The sequence below is a fragment of the Acanthochromis polyacanthus genome, chromosome 1 (genome assembly GCF_021347895.1).
Source record: "Acanthochromis polyacanthus isolate Apoly-LR-REF ecotype Palm Island chromosome 1, KAUST_Apoly_ChrSc, whole genome shotgun sequence".
Lineage (NCBI taxonomy): Eukaryota > Metazoa > Chordata > Actinopteri > Pomacentridae > Acanthochromis > Acanthochromis polyacanthus.
The window spans coordinates 61,093,210-61,119,097 of record NC_067113.1 but is presented as its reverse complement, the minus strand read 5'-3'; the positions used below and the strand labels follow the sequence as shown (position 1 = coordinate 61,119,097).

Below are 25,888 nucleotides of genomic sequence, written 5' to 3'. Positions count from 1 at the left end.
ATGTTAAGTAGGGCTGGAGCTTTAATGCTTTAATTTCGATTGATTACACAGAAAAATAATGCGTGAAAAAATAACGCAATTAATCGCAACTTTCTCAGTTCCCTAATTTCTGACACACTGTGAACACTAATGTACACTCCAGCCCAGTAGGTGGTGGTAATGAAGTCTGTTTTCTAGCTGTGAAGAAGATACACAGGACGCACTGAGAGATGTCAGCGCTCAAGAAAGTTTGGTGAAACATCCGGTAGAAACGTCGGACCAACATTGCGGTTTGGTCACAAACTTTGTCTTTTATCGCAAAAACACTTCAGCAAAAAGTATTTCTGGGAGCATTGGAGGAGAGAAATAAGCAGCTGAATCAGTCCTCGTTTTAGTTCAATGACAGCTAGTTTAGACGCTTAATGAAAGTTTTGCGATGTGTCTGTCGGATTTCCACTCCCGCGGCACTTTGCATAAAATGAAACAATTTTATGCAAATGAGCTCCGGAGTGACGCAGCTCGAAACGTGCCACAACGCAACCAGTATGCAGTGCAGTACGTTTCACATAGACAATGACTGGGATGCAAGAAATTGTGGACACGGACCTTACTTTAGCTACCACAGTCCTGGTGCTGGCAAACGGTGTAGCCATCCCATAGTAGACCATTTTTCAGGACATTGAAAGTGCTTGAGTTTACAGAAAGTCTTAAAATGTTGAATATGTTTGCTATAACTGCACGTTGAGTTTGCAGTAATCTGTGAATGTAGTAGGCAGATGAAAAATGCAGATAAATATAAATGAAACAAACATTTTTGTTGTTTAAGTTGACGTATACAGAAGGTCCTCGGTTTATGTTCTCTCTTTTTAATTTATTTTTTTATTTTTACTGAGGAGTGTTTTTATGTCCTAATTATGATTTTACCACTGGTCCAGCGTAGGTGAGTGACATAGGTACTCATGTACTGTATGTATGTGAATTCTGACCTACGGCGGAAAACACGTTACGTTGCACTGTCGAAATGAAATTCTGATGTAAGTTGAGACCTCCCTGTCTGTCTATTCATCAATTCGGTCATCAATCGAAATTTATTTGATTTAAAAAACTTTGCCAAATTTTGCTATTTGACAAAAACGCGATTAACTGCAATTAATTAATTACAAATCCTCTAATGAATTAGATTAACTTCATAATCACGTCCCACCATTACTTTTTAGCTTTCCTGGAGGTCCCAAAGACTCACCACACCAAACAACATTGGAGCACATGAATCACTCAACTCATTAAATCCTGTTGATGTGGATGACTGAACATGAAAAAGTGGACAATATGTCAGGCTGGGTGCAACAAGTTGGGAAACTCAACTACAAAAACCACTTTAAAGTGTTGCACTGTAAGATATTAACTCCATTCAGCAGAGCAGATGAAGAAGTCACGGTCTCACTGCTTGTGTCTCAGTTTGGTCCGTGAGCACATCGTATCCCCACTTGAGTGGCATTCTGTCAGGATGATCGCATTTGGAAGACAAGCAACTGCCTCAGTTAATTCACTTTGCTTCAGAAGCCATCGTAGGAAATCATCGAATAATACATCACACAGACAAACAGTGTTTAATAAGAGCAGCGAAAGAGCCAAAAGCTTGATCGAGTGCAAAATTCAGATCTGTTACAGTCACTCATTCCATGTGCAAATTAAACAAGCTAACCGCAGTGAGGATAAATCAGTCTGTGGTGCTTTTGCTGTCGAATTTTAACACTTGCAAGTCGCACCCAGAGGATAGAACGATTGAAGGCACAAGGCGCTGACGGGATAAATGCAACACTGATCCTGTGTTCCATCATGTGTTAGCACAAGTCATGACTGAGCACCCATGTCTGAACCCTCCCCCTGGCACCACGGCCCCTCTTAGGCACCCAGCTGTTGTGGTAATCCTGTTATCTGCCATTAAAGGTGCAGGCGGGTGTCAAACAGGCAGCGGGATAATGCAGCACACCTCACCTGCCACGTGTGTCAGATTAACCCTCACAGCTACACACAGATCTAAGCAAATCCATTTGGATGGCATCCAGATACACTCGTATGTATACAAGAGCGCTCGCACGGCCATTGTTACCGCTGACAGCCGGCTTCTTCATGTGATCCTTCTCTACAGTCGAGGGGTACATCATTACATGCCAACATGCTGTGAATTGAGCAGACATAATGCATGGAACAGGCAGCATCAACATATGCATGCTAAACGCAGCCACGCGCATAAGATGAGAACAAAACCAACTCCATACTAAATGAAACCATGGGGCAGGAGGATGGAGCAGAGCACACTGCAGAGACACATTCACTGTGATGTCAAGTGTTTCTCTTTGTAGCTCCAGCACTGCCACTGTTGCTGCTTCAGTTGCTGCTGGTGTCACAAGCACTGAATACGAATACATCAAGGGGACTTTCAAGGCAAGTTCTCAATAACATCAAGCATATGCGCCACTTTATATTCAAAGTTACGCTTTTATTTAAACTTTTCAAGCTGCCACACTGCCTTTGTTTCACGACTGCACTATGACTCCATCTCCGCCTGTGTGGCCAACCGCATTCTGCTCTTTGACTGCGTTCAGAGACACAGCCGCACACATCTCCAGCTCCAAGATGATTACCATTTATATAGCTCGCACTATCGCTTACACAGTAGAGCCCTTATTCACAGGGTGTTACTCCTCATGCAGGGATAATGGGATTCCATTTTGAACACCTTGCACCCTGTTTGTGGCCTTGTTGCCTTTTACGACAAGGCGGTATTTCAGCATACTGGACTGTGAAAGCCCACACATCATGTCGAGAGGATTTCAGCTGAGGTTTATGGCAGACATAGACATTTGCACACTCCAACATGCCGCATGTAGTTGAGGGCAATCCATCTGAATTCCCTGTTCGACTGCAATCGCGTCAAAAAGCTGTGTGATTTAAGACCGAGATATAACACAGCTCGATATCAGCGTTGAAACTTGAGCCCATGGAGATGCAATCTCATCACAGCAACATTCAGCAAACAGTAACGAAAGCAATACCATTAACTGCATTCTGGAAATTAGAGTCTGTTTAAAGCCGGCATCCATCATGGAAATGTGGCAGTGGGTCACGCTAAGTTTGCAATCGACACCTCAATTTTTACCAGATAGAATTGAAACACTCCTCTAATGGATAGCAAATATAAAAAGAGCGGCTTGATTAATTGCTAAGAACATTCAGGTCAGCTGGCCTAATTGAGACAGAATTCAACCAATAAAGAATCTCTACAACTAAATACAATGGGTGGATTATAATGAGGATGATTTCAGCTGTGGCTGCACAGTGGGGTAGTGGTTACCACTTTTGCCTTGCAGCAAGAAGATCCCTGGTTCAAATCCTGGCTTAGGCCTGGGATCTTTCTGCATGGAGTTGCATGTTCTCCCTGTGCACGCGTGGGTTTTCTCCGGGCACTCCGGCTTCCTCCCACACTCCAAAAATATGCTGAGGTTAATTGATGACTCTAAATTGCCCGTAGGAGTGAATGTGAGTGTGATTGTTTGTCTGTATATGTAGCTCTGCGACAGACTGGCGACCTGTCCAGGGTGTCCCCTGCCTTTGCCCGAGTCAGCTGAGGTAGGCTCCAGCACCCCCTGCGACCCTAGTGAGGATAAAGCGGTGTATAGAGAATGGATGGATGGATGATTTCAGCTCATTTTATTGTGATGTTCAGCATTATTTATTAGAGTTCACAGGCAAGGAGCAAACAGAAATGGAAGAGCAAACACAAGGAAGCAGACATAGACTGCCCTGAAAGACGATGTACCTCAGGAAACTCACTGCTTTCTACAATCAACTGATGGTGAAACCTTGAACTGCAAAGACAGGGGTCTTTTGATGACAGAATTGCATGAAAATGTAGACCACAGGCAAGAGTGATGTCAGCTAAGTTCAAATTTAGACAAAACTTGAATAACTGGATTCGCTAAAAATTGTTACCCTAAAGAAACGTTGCTTCATCTCAAAATCAAAATAAGATAAGATAAGATAAGATAAGATAAGATCAGATCAGATCAGATCAGATCTACTTCATTCACCCCGGAGAAAATGATTTAGCAGACGAATAGACTAAACGAGTTAACTCTCCACATGGAAAGAAAAAGTCATGCTGTCCCAGATGATGATCCCTTTTCACTTAGTTAATGTGGCTGTGTTCAAGTTAAAGCATGATAAGAATGACAGAATTTAAAAAAGAAACAGCTAGACAACTCCCAAGAATACTAAAAGACAAAGCTGATGAAGACAAGTTAAAATCAGCCATCATGGAGCACTGCAAGAGAAACAGCCACATCACGGACCAGGACAAGGGCAGGATCATAATGTTAGACACCAACAAATATAAATGGTGGCTAAAAGAGGCCATTGAGATCAGGAAGCAGGCCAGCGATTCCATGAACCAGGACGAGGGGGCTTACACCCGCTCACACACCTGGGATTCCATCCTCCAGAGACCATTGGACAGTGAGGGCGTGGCTGACATGACAGATTCTGATAGATCTGTCAGACCGGCCACCTGATAAAAGACACGTCATCAACACATCAGATGACGCTTCTGAGGAAGACACAGTAAAAACATATGAAGGTAAAAACTTCCTGAATAATCCTTACTAAGTTATCAGATAAAAAGAAAACACTAATCCCATGGTAAGAACCAATCCACTGCACATTACTGCATATCTAAAAACAGCACCAAGGTAAATCAAGCAGTTAGTAGCGGTTGTTTTAATTAAATTACTTGTCATTTGGGGGATGAAGGCTTGACTTGGGGTTTAACACTCCAGCTAGGATACTTTTATGGTGATTAATTCCTTCATATGGAGAATTCATTGTTTATGGTACAGTAGGGTAAACCAGGGGAAGACACTCCCATTAAGAAGAATGTCTTAAGTAAACCAATTCACGAAGTAAATAAATCATTGCAGACTACAACTGAAAGTTAAATCTTTAAAAAGGGGCATCTTCCCCTATTACCCACTGAAGATATTCACAGGGGGAATCTTATCTCACCTCATTTTTGATTAGTAAAAACTTGCTTTTCTGTGCACAAAGTGAACTTTATTTTCAGGTCTTGATGCTCTGACTTTCACTGCAACATAAATTTTAGATAATGTAAGCAGGAATTATTGTTGAGTCTTTGTTTTAATCCACTTCCATGCCTTTTATGTTAGTCTTTCAAACATATAATGGTACATACAACATACAGCTATTGTGTTACTGTATTAGATGATGGTGAACATAATTTATCAAAGATCTACGCTACAGTACTGACAATTATTCATGTCTATGGGGATTTCTTATCCTAAATGGGAGTAGAAATCTGGTATTTATCCAGTTATTTCAGATTATTTGCTAAACAAATCAGTCTGTTATGTTTGAATAAATAACTCCGGTTACAAAACTGAAAAACAAACCATGATGTATTTTTTTATTCTCAATTTTTATAATTTTTCGCTGGTGATTTTCCATCGCCGCTGGTTGAAACCTCTTTTGGAGCACCTAAATCTTCCTTGTTGAGGGACCAAGATGTGTCTACATGCAGGAAAAACCCGAATTTCTAGTTTGTCTTTAAAAAAATTGGTAACTTTGGGAAAATCTGTTTCTAATTTAGCAGTCTTAAGGTCAATTATGCCTTTATTATGTTTTTGTTTGGTGTGACTCCCACTCCATTTATTCACATTTCAGCTCGAGGGAACATTTAGAACTCTTACCATAAAAGCAACCAGATAAATTTATGGCCACTTGTGAGTTTCTCAACTTCAAGTTAATTACACCAAAGTATACACAAAACTAAAATCGAAAGTAAACAGTGTACATTTCCTTTCCACTGCAGATATACTTTTAAAAAGGAGATTAGGATCATTTGAGATGTAGAAGGATCTGTGGCAATCCTGCAAACCAACAGCATCCATTACATCATTTAAATACAGGCTTTAAGAAGCTTTATATATACAGACAAGTTAGGATGCTCTTAACCCTTACAAGCATAAGTGGGTTAAAAATGACCCGGTGAGGTCGTTTTTTTTGCAATATCTTTGAAAAGTTATCTTTCCTTTTACAGCTATTCCTCAAAAACATGTTTTTGTATCATTCCATCAACATTTTTAAGTTACCTTTTATACTTTTAAAGAAATTGCAATGTTTGTATTACTACCTCAAGCTATTCATCACTGATGAAGTCTCAAGATCTGTAATATCACTCTCTAGGTGCACTATTTTCTAGTGGGATATGGTTTACTCTTACTTTCAGTTTACTTTCTGTTAATCTGTTTCTTTTTGTTAGTCTACAGTTTACATTTTGTATTTGTGCTATTTTTTTCAGACACTGTTCCTTATAATCCACTTAAGACACTTCACACAAACAGACACTTTGCATGTACCATCTTTCTTTTCAATTTCTTTTTTACTACTTACCCCTGTCAAATTGTATATATTCTACTAAGTTGTCTTTATTTTTATTTTATTTTTTTTGTATTGCACTGTGGCAAAGCAATTTCCTACAGTATTAATAAAGTTTATCTTATCTTGTTATCTTATCTTATCTTAATATCATACAAGAGGTGATGCACAAACTTGGAGGGATGGGGAGCAGCAACAGCTGGTGGAAAAGAGTGGAAAAATGTCAACAAAATGGATGTTGACATTCTGAATATCCTTCTTTATCAATTATCAAATGTTCAAACTCTGTTATGAAGTAAAAAATTAACATATTCCAAACACAAAATCATTCGTATGTGGGCAAAAATATAATGCAAACAATACCAAAATGTATTATTCTTAACCAAACCCCCCCACCCCCCCACCCCCCAAAATGGCATAAAAACACATTAATTCTTATATTGGTCATTTTTGACCGACCACTGGAAGAGTGTAGGGTCCAATCACTAAGGGTTAAATAAACTGTCCTGTATGTTTGGCGAGGAAATATCAGAAACAATTCTACAACTCTACAAGACTGTCAGAGTTAGAATGTGATGCTTCAGAAGCCATCAAACAGCTGGCTGTAAGGACAAATGAGGGCTTCCCCACCCAGCTGGGATTCTGCACAGACGCTACCTGTGCCACCCGATGAAGGCGGGGTACACATGGAGGCGAGTTTCCCAGCAGTGTCGTGGGGTTCATTTCCCTCTCTCTGCCTCCACTCTTACTATCCTCCCTCCCCCAGTCTTTTCACTCTTGCCCATCCTGCTCTCCTTTGCTTCCCACAGTCCTCAGCTGGTGTCATTTTGTTCTCCTCTCCCCCGCTAACTTTCTCTGGCAACCCCTTCCCCTTCCTTTATCTTCCTCCTCCTCGCTCCCTGTGTGACCTGGACGTCACCGCTCTCATCACTCTGCCTCTCTGCCGTCTTTCTGTGAGTGCCACGTTTGTGATGCTGCCCTGTTTTGACATGTTTACCCGCTGACTTTATTCGGTGGTCTGAACCCACTAATTCGTCGTGGAATGAGCTGCTGATGTACCATCTCCAGCCAAGTGCGTGTGGGTGTATATTTTCGGGTTGAAGTGGGTTAGCTCTCTTAGGATGTCACCACATTATTACCAACGGTACGGACATGTCGAAAGATTTGTACGAAGAAGTGTCAATCCAGCAAGAACCCTTTCTGGCTGCTAACAATTATGTAAAACGCTTTGTTGATGTTTTGCAGCACTGAGCAAGATTTTATGCTAAAATCCGAAAGGTTTGATGCTCTGCCAGCTGCCTCAAGAGGCTACTGTCTTCATTACGCCCACAAACAATTTTATAGTTGAGCAAAAGTTTCCATGGTTGCGGAAAGGCCATGGGATCCTTTCAGATTTGAAGGGTTTATCACCTTCGGAGCATGAATGGGCTCAGTGCACTAAACGGGTTTGTGCATAAAGGATTCTGACATCAACTGAATGTAGCACTGCCTGAAGCCGACACTTGAGGAAAGCTCTAGAGTGCGTGTTCACTTACTAATTAGATTTGCATTATGTTCCGTGTGCCTGATGGTGGAAGCAGAGGAAAGGCAAAGTTACCAAACCAGCACAAATGTGAAGATAGAACCATCGGGGCCTGTGAATATCAATTTGCAATTACAAGAGGCCATTTTTAAAAAAGCATTGTGAAGAACTGAAGCAGTGCAAGTGGTGGTTCTGCAGGAACACGCCAGTGAGAAGAGGAGTGTAGTGCTATTTGTTGAAGTGCTACTGCACCTTTGACACACATTCATTGATTTGTACTGTTATGTAACCGCCGTTCCTACAGTGGCAGGTTTCCATACATTAGTCAGCTATAATTGATCCCATGATCAAATGTAAGAGTGGCTTGATGAATAGTTGATGAAGTCATCGTGTGCCTTTTAAAAACAGCTTAACACTCCCATCTAAAGGACTCTGTCTATATTGACTCAGAGCTGTGTTGTCAGTCAAACAACAGACTGCCAATCAACAGACTCATTGAGCCATTTTTTAAATAGATAAATGTGTTGCAACCTGAATTTACACTCCAACACCGATGGACTCTATCACTGTTAACGATTAATGAGGTACACAGGAATAAATAAGGACTTTAATTAAGCCTGAAGTCATTTCATTATATTAGTTTTTCCTTTTTACCTCTTGCCAAGATTGACAGAATTTTTTACTGACTTTTTATCTATTAGTTAACCTGCAGACTACAGGCCGTCCATGAAGTCTCTTTACAATTTTAGGAATGTATTACAAAGGCAGTTGATAAGATATCTTAACCAGATTTGTTTTATTGTAATCAATGTTTATTCAAATTTGTAATCACATTGAAATTGTGTGTTTCAGGTATCCTGTTTGTGAAAGAGGTACTGTTAAATGAAACCCCAAAAAATGGCACTCCTTAAACCAGTGGATTGGAAGGGATGGGCTATTTCCTTGGCCACCAGGTATCACTCCCTTGGACTTCTTTCTATGGGGTTATGTTAAACATATCGTGTATCGAACAACGATACGGGACATTACTGACTTGAAGCAAAAGATTTCTGATGCCATTGCCACAATCGATGAGGCTATGCTACAGGGAACATGGCAGGAAATCGAGCACTGCAACTAATGGTGCCCATATAGCAGTGCATTAAATGAGGTAGAAAAAAAATTGGACAACCACTGATAAATAAATAATAAATAAAACAATAAAACAAGTCTGGTTAAGATTTCAACTGCCTTCTTAATAAATTCTGAAAACTGTAAAGAGACTTTATGGACACCCTGTATTTCTTACTCTGCCAAATAACGTGGAAGAGTTATGTGAGTATCATTGTGAGATAGCTTTATTGGCCTTTTTTGCTTGATGTACGCTTTGTTGATGAGTTTGTCTTTTATCTCATGAAAGTGTCTTTGAATTCCAACTTTAACCCTCTTATGTTCGTTTCTCAGGAACAGTCATGATGTTCCAGAGTTCAAATACCCTAAAGTGTCAGAAACTAAAGAAATCCCAATAAATATTGTTTACATCTCATTGTGAACTCCATTAGTAAACATATTCAATCAATATTTAGTTCAGCGGTGTTCTTTACCTCCCATAGATCACGGTTCAATGAAGATAATTAACTTGTTTTCATAAAAAAATGCAACTTTTTTCATGAACAATGGGATAACCTACATATAGAATACTGTACAACAGTTTTACAATGACACTGATTTTTTAAAATTTATTTTACACTTTGATTTTTTTTTGGAAATTTTATGGAGTGATGATGATAAATTAACATCTCTTCTGTTCAGGGTCAGATTGACCTGCTGACTTAAAGCAAAACAAATAAATCTTGAGGATGTTGATCACACTTATTAAGCAAAGTAGAAGAGGTTTCTGAAAAAAATACCTTCAACAATTTTTCTTTTTACATTTTTTTTCCTTTCAGTCAGTTTGACTCGCAACATAACACGAGGGTTAACTGAATTCTGTGAACTACAAGAAATTTATTTACTCACTTTGTAAGAAAAAAAGATTAATGCATTATCATGGTGGACTCTGGCAGCATCATTAAGCCAACAAAATTACTCCACCAGGGCCAGGAGTATCTGTGATGGACTTAATCTGATCAGTAAATGCTGTCCAGTTATAATTAAAATCTAGCAAAAAGCATAATAACACATGCTTGAAATTCTAATATTATTATTAGACAACCTTTTTTGATTCCACTTTGAATCAAAATCATTCGGTGTAATGTGTAAGAAAGAGCTTTCATCACTTGATGTTGTGTTATTAAATACATGGTCTGGAGTGCAACAAGTTCAAGTTGAATCCATCCTGACTCAGACCAACAGGAGGGAGACATTTCACTGAGACAGAACCTGAAAATATAGTTATTTCAGTCTGAAGCAAGAAACGCATAAGTTGAGCTTAGTGTCATGGAGCAACTTGCTGTGTAAGGTCGATTTCAGAAGGATGTCGTGACTGTGAGTCAGGTTATTTCCTGTAATACCTGCTGTCTGCCGGTGACAGCCACAGCAGCCTTCTTACTTTAACATGCGTCAACCTCTAAAAATGTTTCTTCTATCTCTGTCCTTAGTCACCATTTTTACCCTCACTTTTTCTTCAGCCTCTCTTTTACTTGATCCTCCTGCAGCTGCAGATTAGAACGGGCACCTTGATCTACTTCTATATACATTTGGATTACTGTGTGAACTCAGCGTCACACAGCTGATTTCATGGCATCACTGCAAAATCTCAGACGAATGTTTCACGCATTACGATATATGTATATGTTTTAATTTAAAATCCTGTGCAATTGCATATAATTATCACGTCCTTGTGTCGATTCATTAAATTGATGCAAGGAAGAGTTAATAGTATAAACTGCAAGGTGTGGATTGTGATTTATGTTGAATGCATGAGCCTAACAAGCTGAACAAACACTGATTTCAGAGGAGCTTTCAAACTTTCATGAATGATCGGTACACATATTCAGAAAGCATCATCCACCCACACCAAACAGGATGCAACAACAGACAGAGAGGCAGACTTTAAGTAAATTTTGTTCATGTTAAATTGAGTTTTAGAGTGATTTTAGGAAACAACAAGACCGGCTCAGGGTCACTTTAATTAAAGATCAGAAAATAGAGCAAGTCCAATCATATTCAGGGGGTCCTCGACTTACGTTGGAGTTCCGTTCCTATGGCCAGACATAAGTCAGTTTTTGTCATAAGTCGGAACTCCATCAGAAGAGTCTGATTTATGCTTGTGAGCAATAATGAAGGGCTAAAAGTTAGCAAACGTAGCACAATCCAAGGTGGCATACAATGACTGCGACTGTAAACAAAACTGTCTTTTGGCACCACGTATTCATACGCTCTGCTCGCCAGCTAGTTCCACGAACCAGTTCCAAAGTAACAACAAAACGCTGTAGGTTGAGGACGTCATAAACCGAGGACCCCTGTAAATTCCTTGGGACCATAATTAAGAAAAATGCAACTTTGACAAAAACTGCAAGTCTGTCTGCAAAAAGGGCCATCAGAGCCTTCACTGCCTCAAAAAACTCGGGCATTTCCACACTGACCGAACAATCGTGACTCTATTTTATCGCTCTCTAACTGAGTCTGTTTTATCTTTTCACTTAGAAACATGGTTTGGTCAGTCCTCTGCTCCAGAGAAAAACTCGCTGAATCAAATAGTGAGATGGTTCAGTAGCCTGATTGATGAGTCACAGTCTGGTCCAGTCTCCCTGTCCACTAAACATGTACAGAGGATCAGTTCTTAATAATGACTGCCATCCTCTATGAGGTCAACTTCAGCTTCTTCCCTCTGGACGGAAGTTTTTAGTCCCAAGGTGCAGAACAAGCGTAATAAAACCAGCTTTGTTTCTGTTGCCATCACTGAGCTTAATAAGTAGTGACATTCCATTTTATTTTATTTATTTATCCTATTTCCTCACTCTGTGTATTATGACTTTTATATTTAATGTTCTTATCCTGGTTTTTATCCCAGAGATTGATTTTATTTTCCTAAGGTTTATTATTGTGTTTTGTTTTATTTATCTTGATCTTATTTATTGTATTTATTTATTTATTTTTTTTACTTATCCTCACTGCTAGCTGCTATATAATGGCGGAACACTGAGCATTTTTTGTCTTGTCACTCGATCAAGTACCTGCCCATCAGGTTCAATGTGCATTTTGTAATAGAATGCCAAATGCAGTATTTTTTTCTGCAAAACAAAAGTAAAAGGTTAACGCAACCTTGAACTTTTAACCTTGTTTTACCTTATTTGTCCTGTTTAACATTCGTTATATTATATACAATCACATACGTTGCCATTTACGGTTCAGCACAGTATGGAGGACGTGTTAATACGAACATGTCAGTTGAATTATTTAGTCAGCATATGCTCTCACCAACTGCCACCGCATCCTCTGTTCTGACATCAGTGCTATGCTACAATGGTATGCATTAAATTCCAGTAATTCAAACCAGTCCACTATTAAATTATTCACTCATCTTCCATCAGGCAGCCCCAAACAGCTTGAAAACAGTCCATCACATATGAGAGTCCACAGGGGGGCGAGCCAGTTAATTCTAACTGAATCCACTGACAGCTCCCCCCCACCGGGCTGCCTTTAATGTATGGTGAAGGCGTGAAAAATATGCATATACAAAGCAACAGTTTGGGAGAGAGGCACTGGTTGGAACTGAAAAGATAAAAGGCAGAGCCTAGAGAAATCTTGCAGGTGATTGGCTGATGAGAAGGTTCCCGGGAGATGCCGTAGTAACGTAGCTCACAACCAATCACAACGGGCACGTTCTCCCCTGTGGTCCGGTGAGCAGTTCGCTGCTCGTAATTACTGCTTCCTCATTCAAGAGGGATGGACGTGAAAATGAGAAGCACCATCCGTCTGGGATAAAGACTGAAAAAGAGGGGGAGGACCGGAGAGTGATGCATGGGAGGGAAAGAAGAGGGGAGTGTAGGAGGGAAAGATGAAGACTCCCAAGGTGGTGGAAAAAAGAATGCAAATAGATTTCCTTCCCCTTTGGTTTGAAACTTTTTTTAACTTTTGGGCATCTGACACAAAGATCGTTGACAGAATTGTCTTGTTCTCTGGGTAATCATAGCTATAAAAGATGAACTCAGCGCAGATCTTAATGTACAAAACTTCTTAGATGCCAGAGCCTCACTGAACCAGACTCTCATCAGAGCTGCCAAGGTGGTCAGCTGTGGCTGTGACAAACTGTGAGCCAAAGGAAATCCTGATAAAACCCGAGAATTAATCTAATCTTAAACGTCCCCTCACACAGCTGAACACTGCAGAAAAAAAAAAAAGACTTCAGTGGAGTGGTTGGCATAGTAGACATTTTAGGAAATGTGCCAAACTGAATATACAGCTTATCATGTCTGCATGGTAAATATGAACCAACAGTTCCAGTAAATATCTGTCTATCATCTGTTCACAGGTTCATTGCTGTTGATTTATTTACTTTTTGTAAACTGCATAATTATTAGTTCATGTAATTGTCTTAGTTTCTGCCTGTTTGTAATACTGGTAGAATTAGCAAATTTAGAACATATTAGACACAAATATATATATATATATATATATATATATATATATATATATATATATATATATATATATATATATATATATATATATATATATATACATATATATATATATATATATATACCAGATAAGTAGTTGATTTAAAAGATCTGTTTTTAATCACAGAAATTGTGTTTGAAAAATGCTTTTTTAAAACAAGAGTTAGTTCCATTGTAGGTAAAAAGGTCAACCTAATTGTCTGTTATTTTATAGATTTATCAAACATTGACAGTTTTTATACTGTAGATATGTCACTGAATAACAGGAGACTTTCTATTTTTAGCCATAGATACCTAATTCAATAATAGCAAAAGTCTTTTTTTATTATTGATTTACCACTGAATACCTGGAAAATGTCCTTTTATTTAATATAGATATATCATTAAAATACAAAAATGTCATTTTTTTAATGCAGACACATTCTTAATTATTTTTTTAAATTCAAATTTTCATCATTTACTTAACATTTGCAGTTTTTATACTGTAGATATGCCATTACAAATCAGAATTTTTTTTATTTTTACAGGAGATACACAATTAAACAATAGCACAGTCCATTTTTTCATAGATTTACCATGACATAACTGGAAAATGTCATTTAACTGATTCTAGATACACCATTATATAGAAAGTATTTTTATTTATATATATATATATATATATATATATATATATATATATATATATGTATATTTATTTTTATTTTTTATTTTTTTTACTGTAGACACTGTTTTTTTATTTGTGGTATAAAGTTCAGGTTACGACTTACTGCTACATTTACTGCTATTTTATGGTTTTAAAGCCTGCAGATAGGAGCAAAAAGACAACCTGGCTCCATCTAAAGATACCAAAATCTGACTAGCACCTCTGAAGCTCACTAATGAACATGTTATATTCAAAACTGCAGTGTAACCGTGTGAAACTGACAAATTGCTGCGTTGTGGTATATACATGTCAGATAATTTCTTGGCTGCAAAACAGTAATAATTTCCTGCATGTTTGCTGTGCCAGCAGCTCGTTAGATAAACTAAAGGCCTCTTGGCATATTTACTACATAGAGATGAGAGTGATTTTGATCTTCTCATCTAATTCTCAGCAAGACAACAAATTACTGTTAAACAGCTCCTTAAATTACTTAAACACCATTGAAATGAGAGTTTTGTACCCTCATTTTCTCTCTACCTGTAGGTTTGGTTTCCATCCCCCAATAGGTAAAAATCCGGTCACATTATAAAAGACGGACAAACAAACAAAGCATTCTCTACATCATCAGGTTTTGTGAGTATTTCTCTTCTGCAGCTTTCAACTATCAGGACTGACAGAGCAGAGTCAGTGCGAGACCTTGGGGAGGAGATATAACCGATCAAGCCAGGCGATTACAGCACGTACCACAGCGCAACCACAGAAACATCGCCAGGAATAGCTAAAACCTTCCAATACGCTCTTTTTGCTCGAAAACATTTGTTGCCTCGCTGAAGGCAACAATCACAACGGAGAGGGAGAGCTTATCTTTTGGCAGGACACACATCTCCAAACCAAAATGGTAGCCAAAGTGCGCCGATTCAATTCCCTCACCAGATGAATATTTGATGTCACTCTTTGCTCAGTTCCAATCTTGGCTTCATTTGGGAGTCCTTTTACCTAAAAGAAAAAAAATCAGCTTCCATTTTGTACTCTACAAAAAATATGCTGCTCGATTCATGGCCTTCCTTTGTTGATTGATGTAAATTGAAAGTGAAAGCTCCAGAGGGCGAAGAGGTCTACAAGTGTTACAAAAAAAGAGATATTGAGCACAGGCTGAGTATTCTAAGAGAACATCCTTCCCGTTTTTGAAGTGATCACATGGATATTGCTGTTTGTTAGACCTGCTGCAGGGCTTTGCATTCACCCAGAATTAATCACAAATCCAAGGGCAGGAACACACGGTTGGTCCTGTGTCTTGTCTAAAAGGGTATAAAATGTTGTTGCCTGGCAGCACAAGCAGCAACATGTCTCTGTATGGCTTTAAAGCATTGAAAAAAAAAAAAAGGAGAGCGCTCCCAGATGGCACTCGGGTCTAAAAGGAGAAAAAATAATAAAGTACAATCATCTTTTTTATGAGATCCTAATAGTACTACAAATGTCAGACCTGATGTATTACTGCACGTTTGCTGCGCTCAGATGTTCCCTGGGCTTCGCCTGGACAATCATTACGCTTATCAAAAGCACTTCATTAGAGGAATCAGGTCAGAGGCAGAGAGAGGGGGAACAGTCTCCGGGTGTGTTTGTGTGGATCTGTTTTCCAGGACTGTGTGCGTTTTACCTCAGTCTATATGCAAGTGTTTAGAAATAGTTCCTATTTGTGTGTTCCTGTTCTTCGTCTCCTGTTCCAATTCAAGCCTCTGTGGACATTGTTGCACCTGCTGAACCTCGGTGTATGTGTGCATATTTACTAGCTGCTGTATTTAGTACACCTGCACGGTCTAATGCAGTCAACACAGCAGAAACCAAAAATGTTAAATTTTTGTGACAGTGTTGAAGATGTGGTTCATCAGTGAGGTTATAGTTGAAGGTGGTGCTTCACTGCACTACCTCAAAATGAAAGGGTTTCTCTAATTCATTTTGTTCCACAAGGAAGGAATGTTAGAGCAAGGGCTGCAACAAATGTGAGTTGAATAATCTATTGATTTTTGAATACACTAGTTAAACCACTACTCAATACTATTTAATTTTAGCATGAAGTTATTCTAGCTATGTGCTCACTAACAGTAAAGACTTTTATTTCATTTAGCATCTACACACGTGGACAAAATTGTTGGTACCCCTCAGTTAAAGAAGGAAAAACCCACAATTCTCACTGAAATCACTTGAAACTCACAAAAGTAACAATAAATAAAAATTGATTGAAAATTAAATAATCAAAATCAGCCATCACTTTTGAATTGTTGATTAACATAATTATTTAAAAAAAACAAACTAATGAAATAGGGCTGGACAAAAATGATGGTACCCATAACTTAATATTTTGTTGCACAACCTTTTGAGGCAATCACTGCAATTAAATGATTTCTGTATTTGTCAATGAGCGTTCTGCAGCTGTCAACAGGTATTTTGGCCCACTCCTCATGAGCAAACAGCTCCAGTTGTCTCAGGTTTGATGGGTGTCTTCTCCAAATGGCATGTTTCAGCTCCTTCCACATATGTTCAATGGGATTCAGATCTGGGCTCATAGAAGGCCACTTTAGAATAGTCCAACGCTTTTCTCTCAGCCATTCTTTGGTGTTTTTGGCTGTGTGTTTTGGATGGTTGTCCTGTTGGAAGACCCATGACCTGCGACTGAGACCAAGCTTTCTGACACTAGGCAGCACATTTCTCTCCAGAATGCCTTGATAGTCTTCAGATTTCATCGTACCTTGCACACTTTCAAGACACCCTGTGCCAGATGCAGCAAAGCAGCCCCAAAACATTACTGAGCCTCCTCCATGTTTCACCGTAGGGACAGTGTTCTTTTCTTCGTATGCTTGGTTTTTGAGTCTATGAACATAGAGTTGATGTGCCTTACCAAAAAGCTCCAGTTTGGTCTCATCTGTCCAAAGGACATTCTCCCAGAAGCTTTGTGGCTTGTCAAGATGCATTTTTGCAAATTCCAGTCTCGCTTTTTTATGAGTTTTTTTCAGCAGTGGTGTCCTCCTTGGTCGTCTCCCATGAAGTCCACTTTGGCTCAAACAACGACGAATGGTGCGATCTGACACTGATGTACCTTGGCCTTGGAGTTCACCTTTAATTTCTTTGGAGGTTTCTCTGGGCTCTTTGGATATAATTCCAACGATCCGTCTCTTCAATTTGTCATCAATTTTCCTCTTGCGGCCACGTCCAGGGAGGTTGGCTACTGTCCCGTGGGTCTTGAACTTCTGAATAATATGAGCCACTGTTGTCACAGGAACTTCAAGCTGTTTAGAGATGGTCTTATAGCCTTTACCTTTAAGATGTTTGTCTATAATTTTTTTTCGGATGTCCTGGGACAATTCTCTCCTTCGCTTTCTGTTGTCCATGTTCAGTGTGGTACACACCTTTTCACCAAACAGCAGGGTGACTACTTGTCTCCCTTTAAATAGGCAGACTGACTGATTATGAGTTTGGAAACACCTGTGATGTCAATTAAATGACACACCTGAGTTAATCATGTCACTCTGGTCAAATAGTTTTCAATCTTTTATAGAGGTACCATCATTTTTGTCCAGGCCTGTTTCATTAGTTTGTTTTTTTAAATAATTATGTTAATCAACAATTCAAAAGTAATGGCTGTTTTTGATTATTTAATTTTCAATAAATTTGTATTTATTGTTACTTTTGTGAGTTTCAAGTGATTTCAGTGAGAATTGTGGGTTTTTCCTTCTTTAACTGAGGGGTACCAACAATTTTGTCCACGTGTGTATCTAACCAGGTTAGTCGAAATTGAGATCAGCCAGGGCAGCAGCAGCATAGCCATATTAAAAACAGTAAACAATAGATAAAATTAACAACATTAAAATTTGCTCACACATAACACTTGCACACAGACCAGGTGGACTGTAAGGACTTCTCCAGAACTTTAAACTCATTCAGTGTAACAAGGGCTTGAAGTTTAAGTTCAGATTGTAATTTATTCCAAGCATCAGGTGCAGAAAACCTGAATGCTTTCTTGCCCAGTTCAGATCTTACTTTGGGGACGACAAACTGCAGAGTATGTATAGATCGAAGATTGTGACTTCCATGTTTCCTTGTTAAAAGATAGATAGTGAATACAGTGGTTGTGTACTGTAATAATATACAGTCGGTGTGTTTTGGATGATTTATATGAATTGCTGCTGCAGCACTGCAAATTCCGATACCCAGTTTTATAACAGTATGTTGAAAATGGCAGCTGGACCCATATGTGGCACCACAGTGGTCAGGTCAGTGTAGACCAGCGACAGATGGCAGCATGAAGGTATGGTAATGTGCCTTCTATGGTAATTTATCAAGTACGAGAAGCTAACAGGCTGTTCTCAGTCAACCTGTTGACTTGTGGTCAACCTGAGCTTTCCAACCAAGCTATGCAAATGTAGCTGTAGATTGAAACCATCTTCCTCTATGCTTAGGCCCAGTGGGGTCAACTGAGGCCCGGCAGCCCCTACACCTGCAATATGCTGGTAGAAACCCAAGTTATATTTTTGGTTCATCGAGGATTCCTTTGGTTCTCCTGTACTGAGATCAGCAGTGAAGTTGAACTGCACATTCCCTGACTGTGAGGAGGTGGCTGAAGCTCTGATATGATCAAATTGAGCAGCACCTCACTTTAGGTAGTGTCACTCAGCATGACTTCATGACTAATCAACGTTTAAACTTGATAACAACTAATTTGGTCATCGATTGTTTTGATCAGTTGTCACCATATTGTAATGCATCCCAGGACCACACACCACTGTGGCATCAGCGCCAAAGCATATAACTGATTTAACACCTCTGTGACTGTCAAAACTGAACATTACAGGCATGGTAAAAGTGGGTATTAAGGCAGGGCATTTGTAATGGATTGCATTGGATTGTAAAGTTGCATCTAAGTGGACGTATGGGTATCTATGTCCTCTGCTAAATAAAGCCAAGCCATTGCTTTTTATTGACCATAAAGACAGTGCTGCTGTCCTCAAACCCCACGTTCTGCAGACAATGTGAACTCGGCCTGACGCCTGAGTTCTCTCCATCGATCCAGCCACCAGATGAATCTGACCCTGCTGAGGTCACATCGCAGCAGACACAGACTCGAATCTCACCTCCGCTAATCTCACTATTATCTATCCAGACTCTGCCATCTATAGCAGGGCGGGAGACCATAACAGCACATGATACTGCTATAGACAGAACACTATTTGTCTCATTTTTAAGGATATTATTCCTTTCCTATTCCCAGCAGGGAGAACATAAAAAGCATCTAAAACAGAGAGTAAATATGTATTCCCGAGGGGGTCTGGAGCAGGCTCTGCCCACCGCCACGCCACATGAGCTGAGATGAAAGACTGGCGCTGCTGAGGGGGAGCACAAACTCCACCTTTCTACCCCCTCCTCGTCTTTATAAATAGCTATTAGGAGATATGGAGCAAAGGAGCAACTGGGAATTGAGACAACAGCAGCAATTGGACCAACATGTTCTCCTTTTTGTCAAGAAACAACAAACCAGGCAATAAACAAACTTTCATCCCTTAGCTTTCCACATACATAAAACTGGAAAAGAGCAAATACCAAAGCTGATAGCGCGTGCGCGCACACACACACACACACACACACACAACAGAAGAAAATGAAAGAAGAGTTTTTCGTAGCAGAAACGGAAGAAGACAAGCTAACTTTTGCCTACCTTTTTCTGGTCCTCCAGCTTTTGACTTGTCGACTTCTTGCCATGCTTGCTGGCTTCCGGTACATCCATCCCTGGTCCAAATAAAGAATAACTCCAGAATAAAATCACAGGAAGCAAGTTGAACAAAATCCAGATGGCTACAGTTTGCCGACGAGGGCCTGCGTCCGGCTCACGCCTTCACCCGGACACAGGCGATCCATTGCAGGGAGTGGTTTGTCTGATTGAAGTGAAGTCTACCTAAGTATTGTCAGCAGTGGGAAAGCTTTGGGAGAAGGACAAATGTCAAACAAGTAGCAAAGAGCTACCGATCAAGTGCCATTTTGACAACTGAAGCAAAGACAACACCGATGAGGACTTGGATCTTGCAGGTTGTGTAGTTTTTCATGAAGGTAGCTTCTTCCTCAGAGTACAATGCCTGGTTCCAGCACACAGTCTTCCCTCTACATCTAGGAAAACAAGACACATAAAACACAGTATGATTCAGATGCACAGAAAGCCAAAAAAAGAGAGAGAAACACAATTTTAGCTTCACAATTAATGCAAAAGCTCTCTGCCTCTCCGAAAAGTCAATATTCCCTTTGGTGCTGCACTGTACAAATGGCAGGGGTATCTGCATATCAAAGTGAATGTTGCCATGGTGCTCAGAGAGGGAGAGAGAAGAAGAAGCCTCTACTACATGCTGTTTGTTCTGTGCTGAGCGATTGTTTTTGATTGTTGTCTTTTCCTCTGAAACCTATTTTCCACCAAAACGAAGCAGGGGAAGGATTGAGTCATGTTGAGGTCGGGTAAACCCGCACCCTGGGACAAGTCCAAGCATGGAAAGATAACCACAGGATCGGCAGCTGGCCCCTCTGCAGAATCCACGCGGGTTCAAGTTGTCTGTTTGGTTTAATTGCATCCATTCAAATGATCTTACACTGCACAGTTATGGCATGCCTTGTGAATGAAACCCTGACTCTGATACACACGTGGACAAAATTGTTGGTACCCCTCAGTTAAAGAAGGAAAAACCCACAATTCTCACTGAAATCACTTGAAACTCACAAAAGTAACAATAAATAAAAATTGATTGAAAATTAAATAATCAAAATCAGCCATCACTTTTGAATTGTTGATTAACATAATTATTTAAAAAAACAAACTAATGAAATAGGGCTGGACAAAATGATGGTACCCATAACTTAATATTTTGTTGCACAACCTTTTGAGGCAATCACTGCAATTAAACGATTTCTGTATTTGTCAATGAGCGTTCTGCAGCTGTCAACAGGTATTTTGGCCCACTCCTCATGAGCAAACAGCTCCAGTTGTCTCAGGTTTGATGGGTGTCTTCTCCAAATGGCATGTTTCAGCTCCTTCCACATATGTTCAATGGGATTCAGATCTGGGCTCATAGAAGGCCACTTTAGAATAGTCCAACGCTTTTCTCTCAGCCATTCTTGGGTGTTTTTGGCTGTGTGTTTTGGATGGTTGTCCTGTTGGAAGACCCATGACCTGCGACTGAGACCAAGCTTTCTGACACTAGGCAGCACATTTCTCTCCAGAATGCCTTGATAGTCTTCAGATTTCATCGTACCTTGCACACTTTCAAGACACCCTGTGCCAGATGCAGCAAAGCAGCCCCAAAACATTACTGAGCCTCCTCCATGTTTCACCGTAGGGACAGTGTTCTTTTCTTCGTATGCTTGGTTTTTGAGTCTATGAACATAGAGTTGATGTGCCTTACCAAAAAGCTCCAGTTTGGTCTCATCTGTCCAAAGGACATTCTCCCAGAAGCTTTGTGGCTTGTCAAGATGCATTTTTGCAAATTCCAGTCTCGCTTTTTTATGAGTTTTTTTCAGCAGTGGTGTCCTCCTTGGTCGTCTCCCATGAAGTCCACTTTGGCTCAAACAACGACGAATGGTGCGATCCGACACTGATGTACCTTGGCCTTGGAGTTCACCTTTAATTTCTTTGGAGGTTGCTCTGGGCTCTTTGGATACAATTCCAACGATCCTTCTCTTCAATTTGTCATCAATTTTCCTCTTGCGGCCACGTCCAGGGAGGTTGGCTACTGTCCCGTGGGTCTTGAACTTCTGAATAATATGAGCCACTGTTGTCACAGGAACTTCAAGCTGTTTAGAGATGGTCTTATAGCCTTTACCTTTAAGATGTTTGTCTATAATTTTTTTTCGGATGTCCTGGGACAATTCTCTCCTTCGCTTTCTGTTGTCCATGTTCAGTGTGGTACACACCTTTTCACCAAACAGCAGGGTGACTACTTGTCTCCCTTTAAATAGGCAGACTGACTGATTATGAGTTTGGAAACACCTGTGATGTCAATTAAATGACACACCTGAGTTAATCATGTCACTCTGGTCAAATAGTTTTCAATCTTTTATAGAGGTACCATCATTTTTGTCCAGGCCTGTTTCATTAGTTTGTTTTTTTTAAATAATTATGTTAATCAACAATTCAAAAGTAATGGCTGTTTTTGATTATTTAATTTTCAATAAATTTTATTTATTGTTACTTTTGTGAGTTTCAAGTGATTTCAGTGAGAATTGTGGGTTTTTCCTTCTTTAACTGAGGGGTACCAACAATTTTGTCCACGTGTGTAGTATCTCTGTACTTGACTCCATACTCACTGACCCCTGTAGGACTAGTTTTGTGGGGACAGATTGGGTAAATGTGAATTCAGTGCAATATATCACAACACTGGTCTTAACAGTAGTTGCTGCTGGAAGAAGGTTCACGAAAATGTTGCACTACGCTTTACATATTTATCTCTTTTTAATCAAAGCTACACCATCGCCACTAAAAGATTCACAGTGTCTACCAGCAACAAAAGTGCATTTTAAAGGAATGCTTTGACAGCTGCCTCGTATCTGTTGAATATGAAGCAACAACAAGGAGATGATTGGCTCAGCTTAGCACAAAGACTTTAAGAGGAGGGTGTGACACACCTCCAGTGTCTTGGAGGTTGTCGTAGCCTTCTTCACAGGGAAATCCACTGACATCAGCTGGGGATTCCAGGCTGTACAAGTTGAACCTTGTTCTGTTCCATCTACCCTGCATCAACCGTCTTTTGTGTGTACCTTCACCACCTTCACAGCACACGTGACACACATCCTTTCCTCCTTTTATGTTTATTATGTCAAATTTTCATCAAATACATTTGTTTTTGGCAAATTTCTTGCATGGTTTCCCTTCTTGTCGCATTGTTTGAGCCCACTTCTAAAAAAAATAAGAAAAAAATTCAACAACGACCTATCTGAGTACAAAATAGCACAGAAAGTATATCTACTGCAAACTTGTACTGTTTTAGTTCTGACAGAACAATCATGCCACTAGCACTGTATATAGTTTCCACACACACAGAAACACGATTACACTGTCACTAAAATCAATGCTCTCTGCACTGCAATTCAGACACAATCCATCTACAGTAGCTGGTCAATCAAACACTACAATAATCCCTCAAGGTAACTCGCAGTAAGAGAAGGCATCACAGAAAACAGCATCCCAGGGCCAACACCTGGGAACCTGGATTGTGTTCGCCTTCATCTCCTCTTTTAACACCGGTCTGATCTTAACAGTTCTTCTAGCCACTAAATACTTACCCAACTCTGGAGTGACGCTGCAGCCTGTCAGTTACTTACAGCAATCACATCAAGTGCTGCCAACTCACAACTGGTTCTTAAGGGACATCATGAATCGAGCACTGGAGCCCAACAACATTTTTTTTCTCAGGAGTTGAGAGTGTTAGCTGCTAACTGTAAGCTGTGAAAAGAACTCCTTTCAAGTACCATGGGGATGCTGTTCCATTATATTATGTAGTAGCCTCAAACAGCAAGTAATGCACAGGGAATATTTGCTGCAGTGGGTGATGGAGGAAATTAAACCAATGCTCTCTTAAGACCAGAAACACCACACATTTGATGTAGGCAATAAGCTTCCTAGAACTGCAAAATTTGCTAAAAGCACAGCTGTATTGCTCCAAGTCTTCCCCATTTCCCTCAGCAGCGGAATTATACAGGGGGCTTCCTAAGCTCATGCATACTGCATGAGTGCTAATTTGCCCCTTTTTTCTTCTTGAATATTACAAAAGAAACAATAAAACCTCACGGGGAACACCATGGCACACTTTCAGTTTGTTGCAAGAAAGAGGCTAGCTGGTGCTGGCTGTCTCAGAGTGACAAGATGGCCTCTTATGTAGGCCACTGGGGTGAGAGGTCACTCTCCATCTGCTTTGCCTGACAAGCAACAGCAGGTACAGCGCACTCTTATCAAAGAAGCAAGGACAGACACACCATAGGCACACAAATAGTCCAACTTCATGTTGTACCATTTGCAATGGAAAACCTAGACTTTCAAAATATAGAAACATTTGTGGAGGAGCATAGAATTACAAACACAGTCCTATCTGAAACACATGAAACACATCTTGTGTTGGCAAACTCTCCAAAGATTTGTGCATAATTTATCAAGTAAAAGCAAATCAATGAAAAATCAATGACTACCCTTATCAAGTTATTGTTTTCCATTTAGTCCGCTTATCTCATTCACTAACTATCTACTGTATGTGTTTCTGATATGTTGGTCATAATAAACTACACTGCCATTCAAAAGTTTAGGGTGACCAAGAAATTTTCATGTTTTACATGAAAACTCATACTTTTATTCATATGCTAACATAATTGCACAAGGGTTTGCTAATCATCACTCAGCCTCTCAGCACCATTAGCTAACACAATGTAGCATTAGAACACAGCCCAGATAGCAAACTATGGGTGAATCAATGTTGAATCTATGTTGAGACCTAACGTAGAAATTATACAGAAAGCGCAAGGTTGATAAAATGTTGAGTCAACGTTTGCTTACATAGATTACATGTTTGCAAACATAGATTCAACATTAATTAAACATTGACCTGTCAAACATTTTAATTAAACCAAAATACAATGTAGATTCAATGACATCTTTTAAACACAAACTTCAATGTTGACAAAATGTTGTTGAATCAACGTTGATCCATCCATCAATCTTCAACCGTAACCATAATTCAACCTTCTTAACCCTAATTCAACATTGATTTAACATCTTTTGCTATCTGGAAAAAGTGTGATTTATGGTTGAAAAGCAAACGTTGACTCAACATTTTATCAACCTTGCGCTTTCTGTATAATTTCTACGCTGGGTCTCAACAGAGATTCAACATTGATTCACCCATAGTTTGCTATCTGGGAGAAGTGATGGTTGCTGGAAATGTTCCTCTGTACCCCTATGGAGATAGTCTACTAAAAATCAGCCGTTTCCAGCTAGAATAGTCATTTACCACACTAACAATGTCTAGACTGTATTTGTGATTAGTTTAATGTTATCTTCATTTAAAAAAATATATATTTTCTTTCAAAGATACCGACATTTGTGACCCCAGACTTTTGAACGGTAGTCTATATTGGCAAAACGTCATATGAAAGACTTAGAATGACCTAAATGGATGATACTTGTGTTGCCATGGAAGAATAAAGATCTGGGCATCGAAGTTTGACAATTCTGTGCAGTATCTTAGTTATTCCTAGGACTGTACTCTTCTGGACAGATGTTACACTTGGAATCTAGTAGAAGCACTCTCCCATTTGGGTTTTAATAGCTCCCAGTGTTACTATCACCACTGGGACCACCGTGTGAACTTCACTGTCCACATCTGTTCCAGTTATTCCTTTAGCCTCTGGTACTTCTCAGGCTTCTCAATCTCATTACTATCAACTTCTTTGCCACATCTACTAAAACTGCCCTCTTGTGCTCCTTGTTTACCACCAATGTGCCATGGTGGTTAGCCAGGCCCTGCTTGTCAGTCTGGTACTTGAAGTCCAACAGGATCTTAGCTCTATTAATATCAACTACTTTTGGTAGCATGTAACTTTTGGACTTGGGAACTTCTAACCCACTGATCACATTCATCAGTCACAACATTAAAACCACTGACAGGTCAG

At 39.7% G+C, this 25,888-nt stretch overlaps 1 protein-coding gene across 2 annotated transcripts in view; it reads right to left on the bottom strand.

Moving 5' to 3' along the window:
* Positions 1-25,888, bottom strand: part of nav3 (neuron navigator 3) — a 660,678-nt gene that overhangs the window by 453,480 nt on the left and 181,310 nt on the right. For both annotated transcript variants that reach the window (XM_051948572.1, XM_051948574.1), the window contains one exon: positions 19,911-20,356. In XM_051948572.1, the coding sequence (XP_051804532.1) occupies positions 19,911-19,979 (69 nt within the window). In that variant the 5' untranslated portion in view covers positions 19,980-20,356. The remainder of the gene's footprint in view (positions 1-19,910; positions 20,357-25,888) is intronic.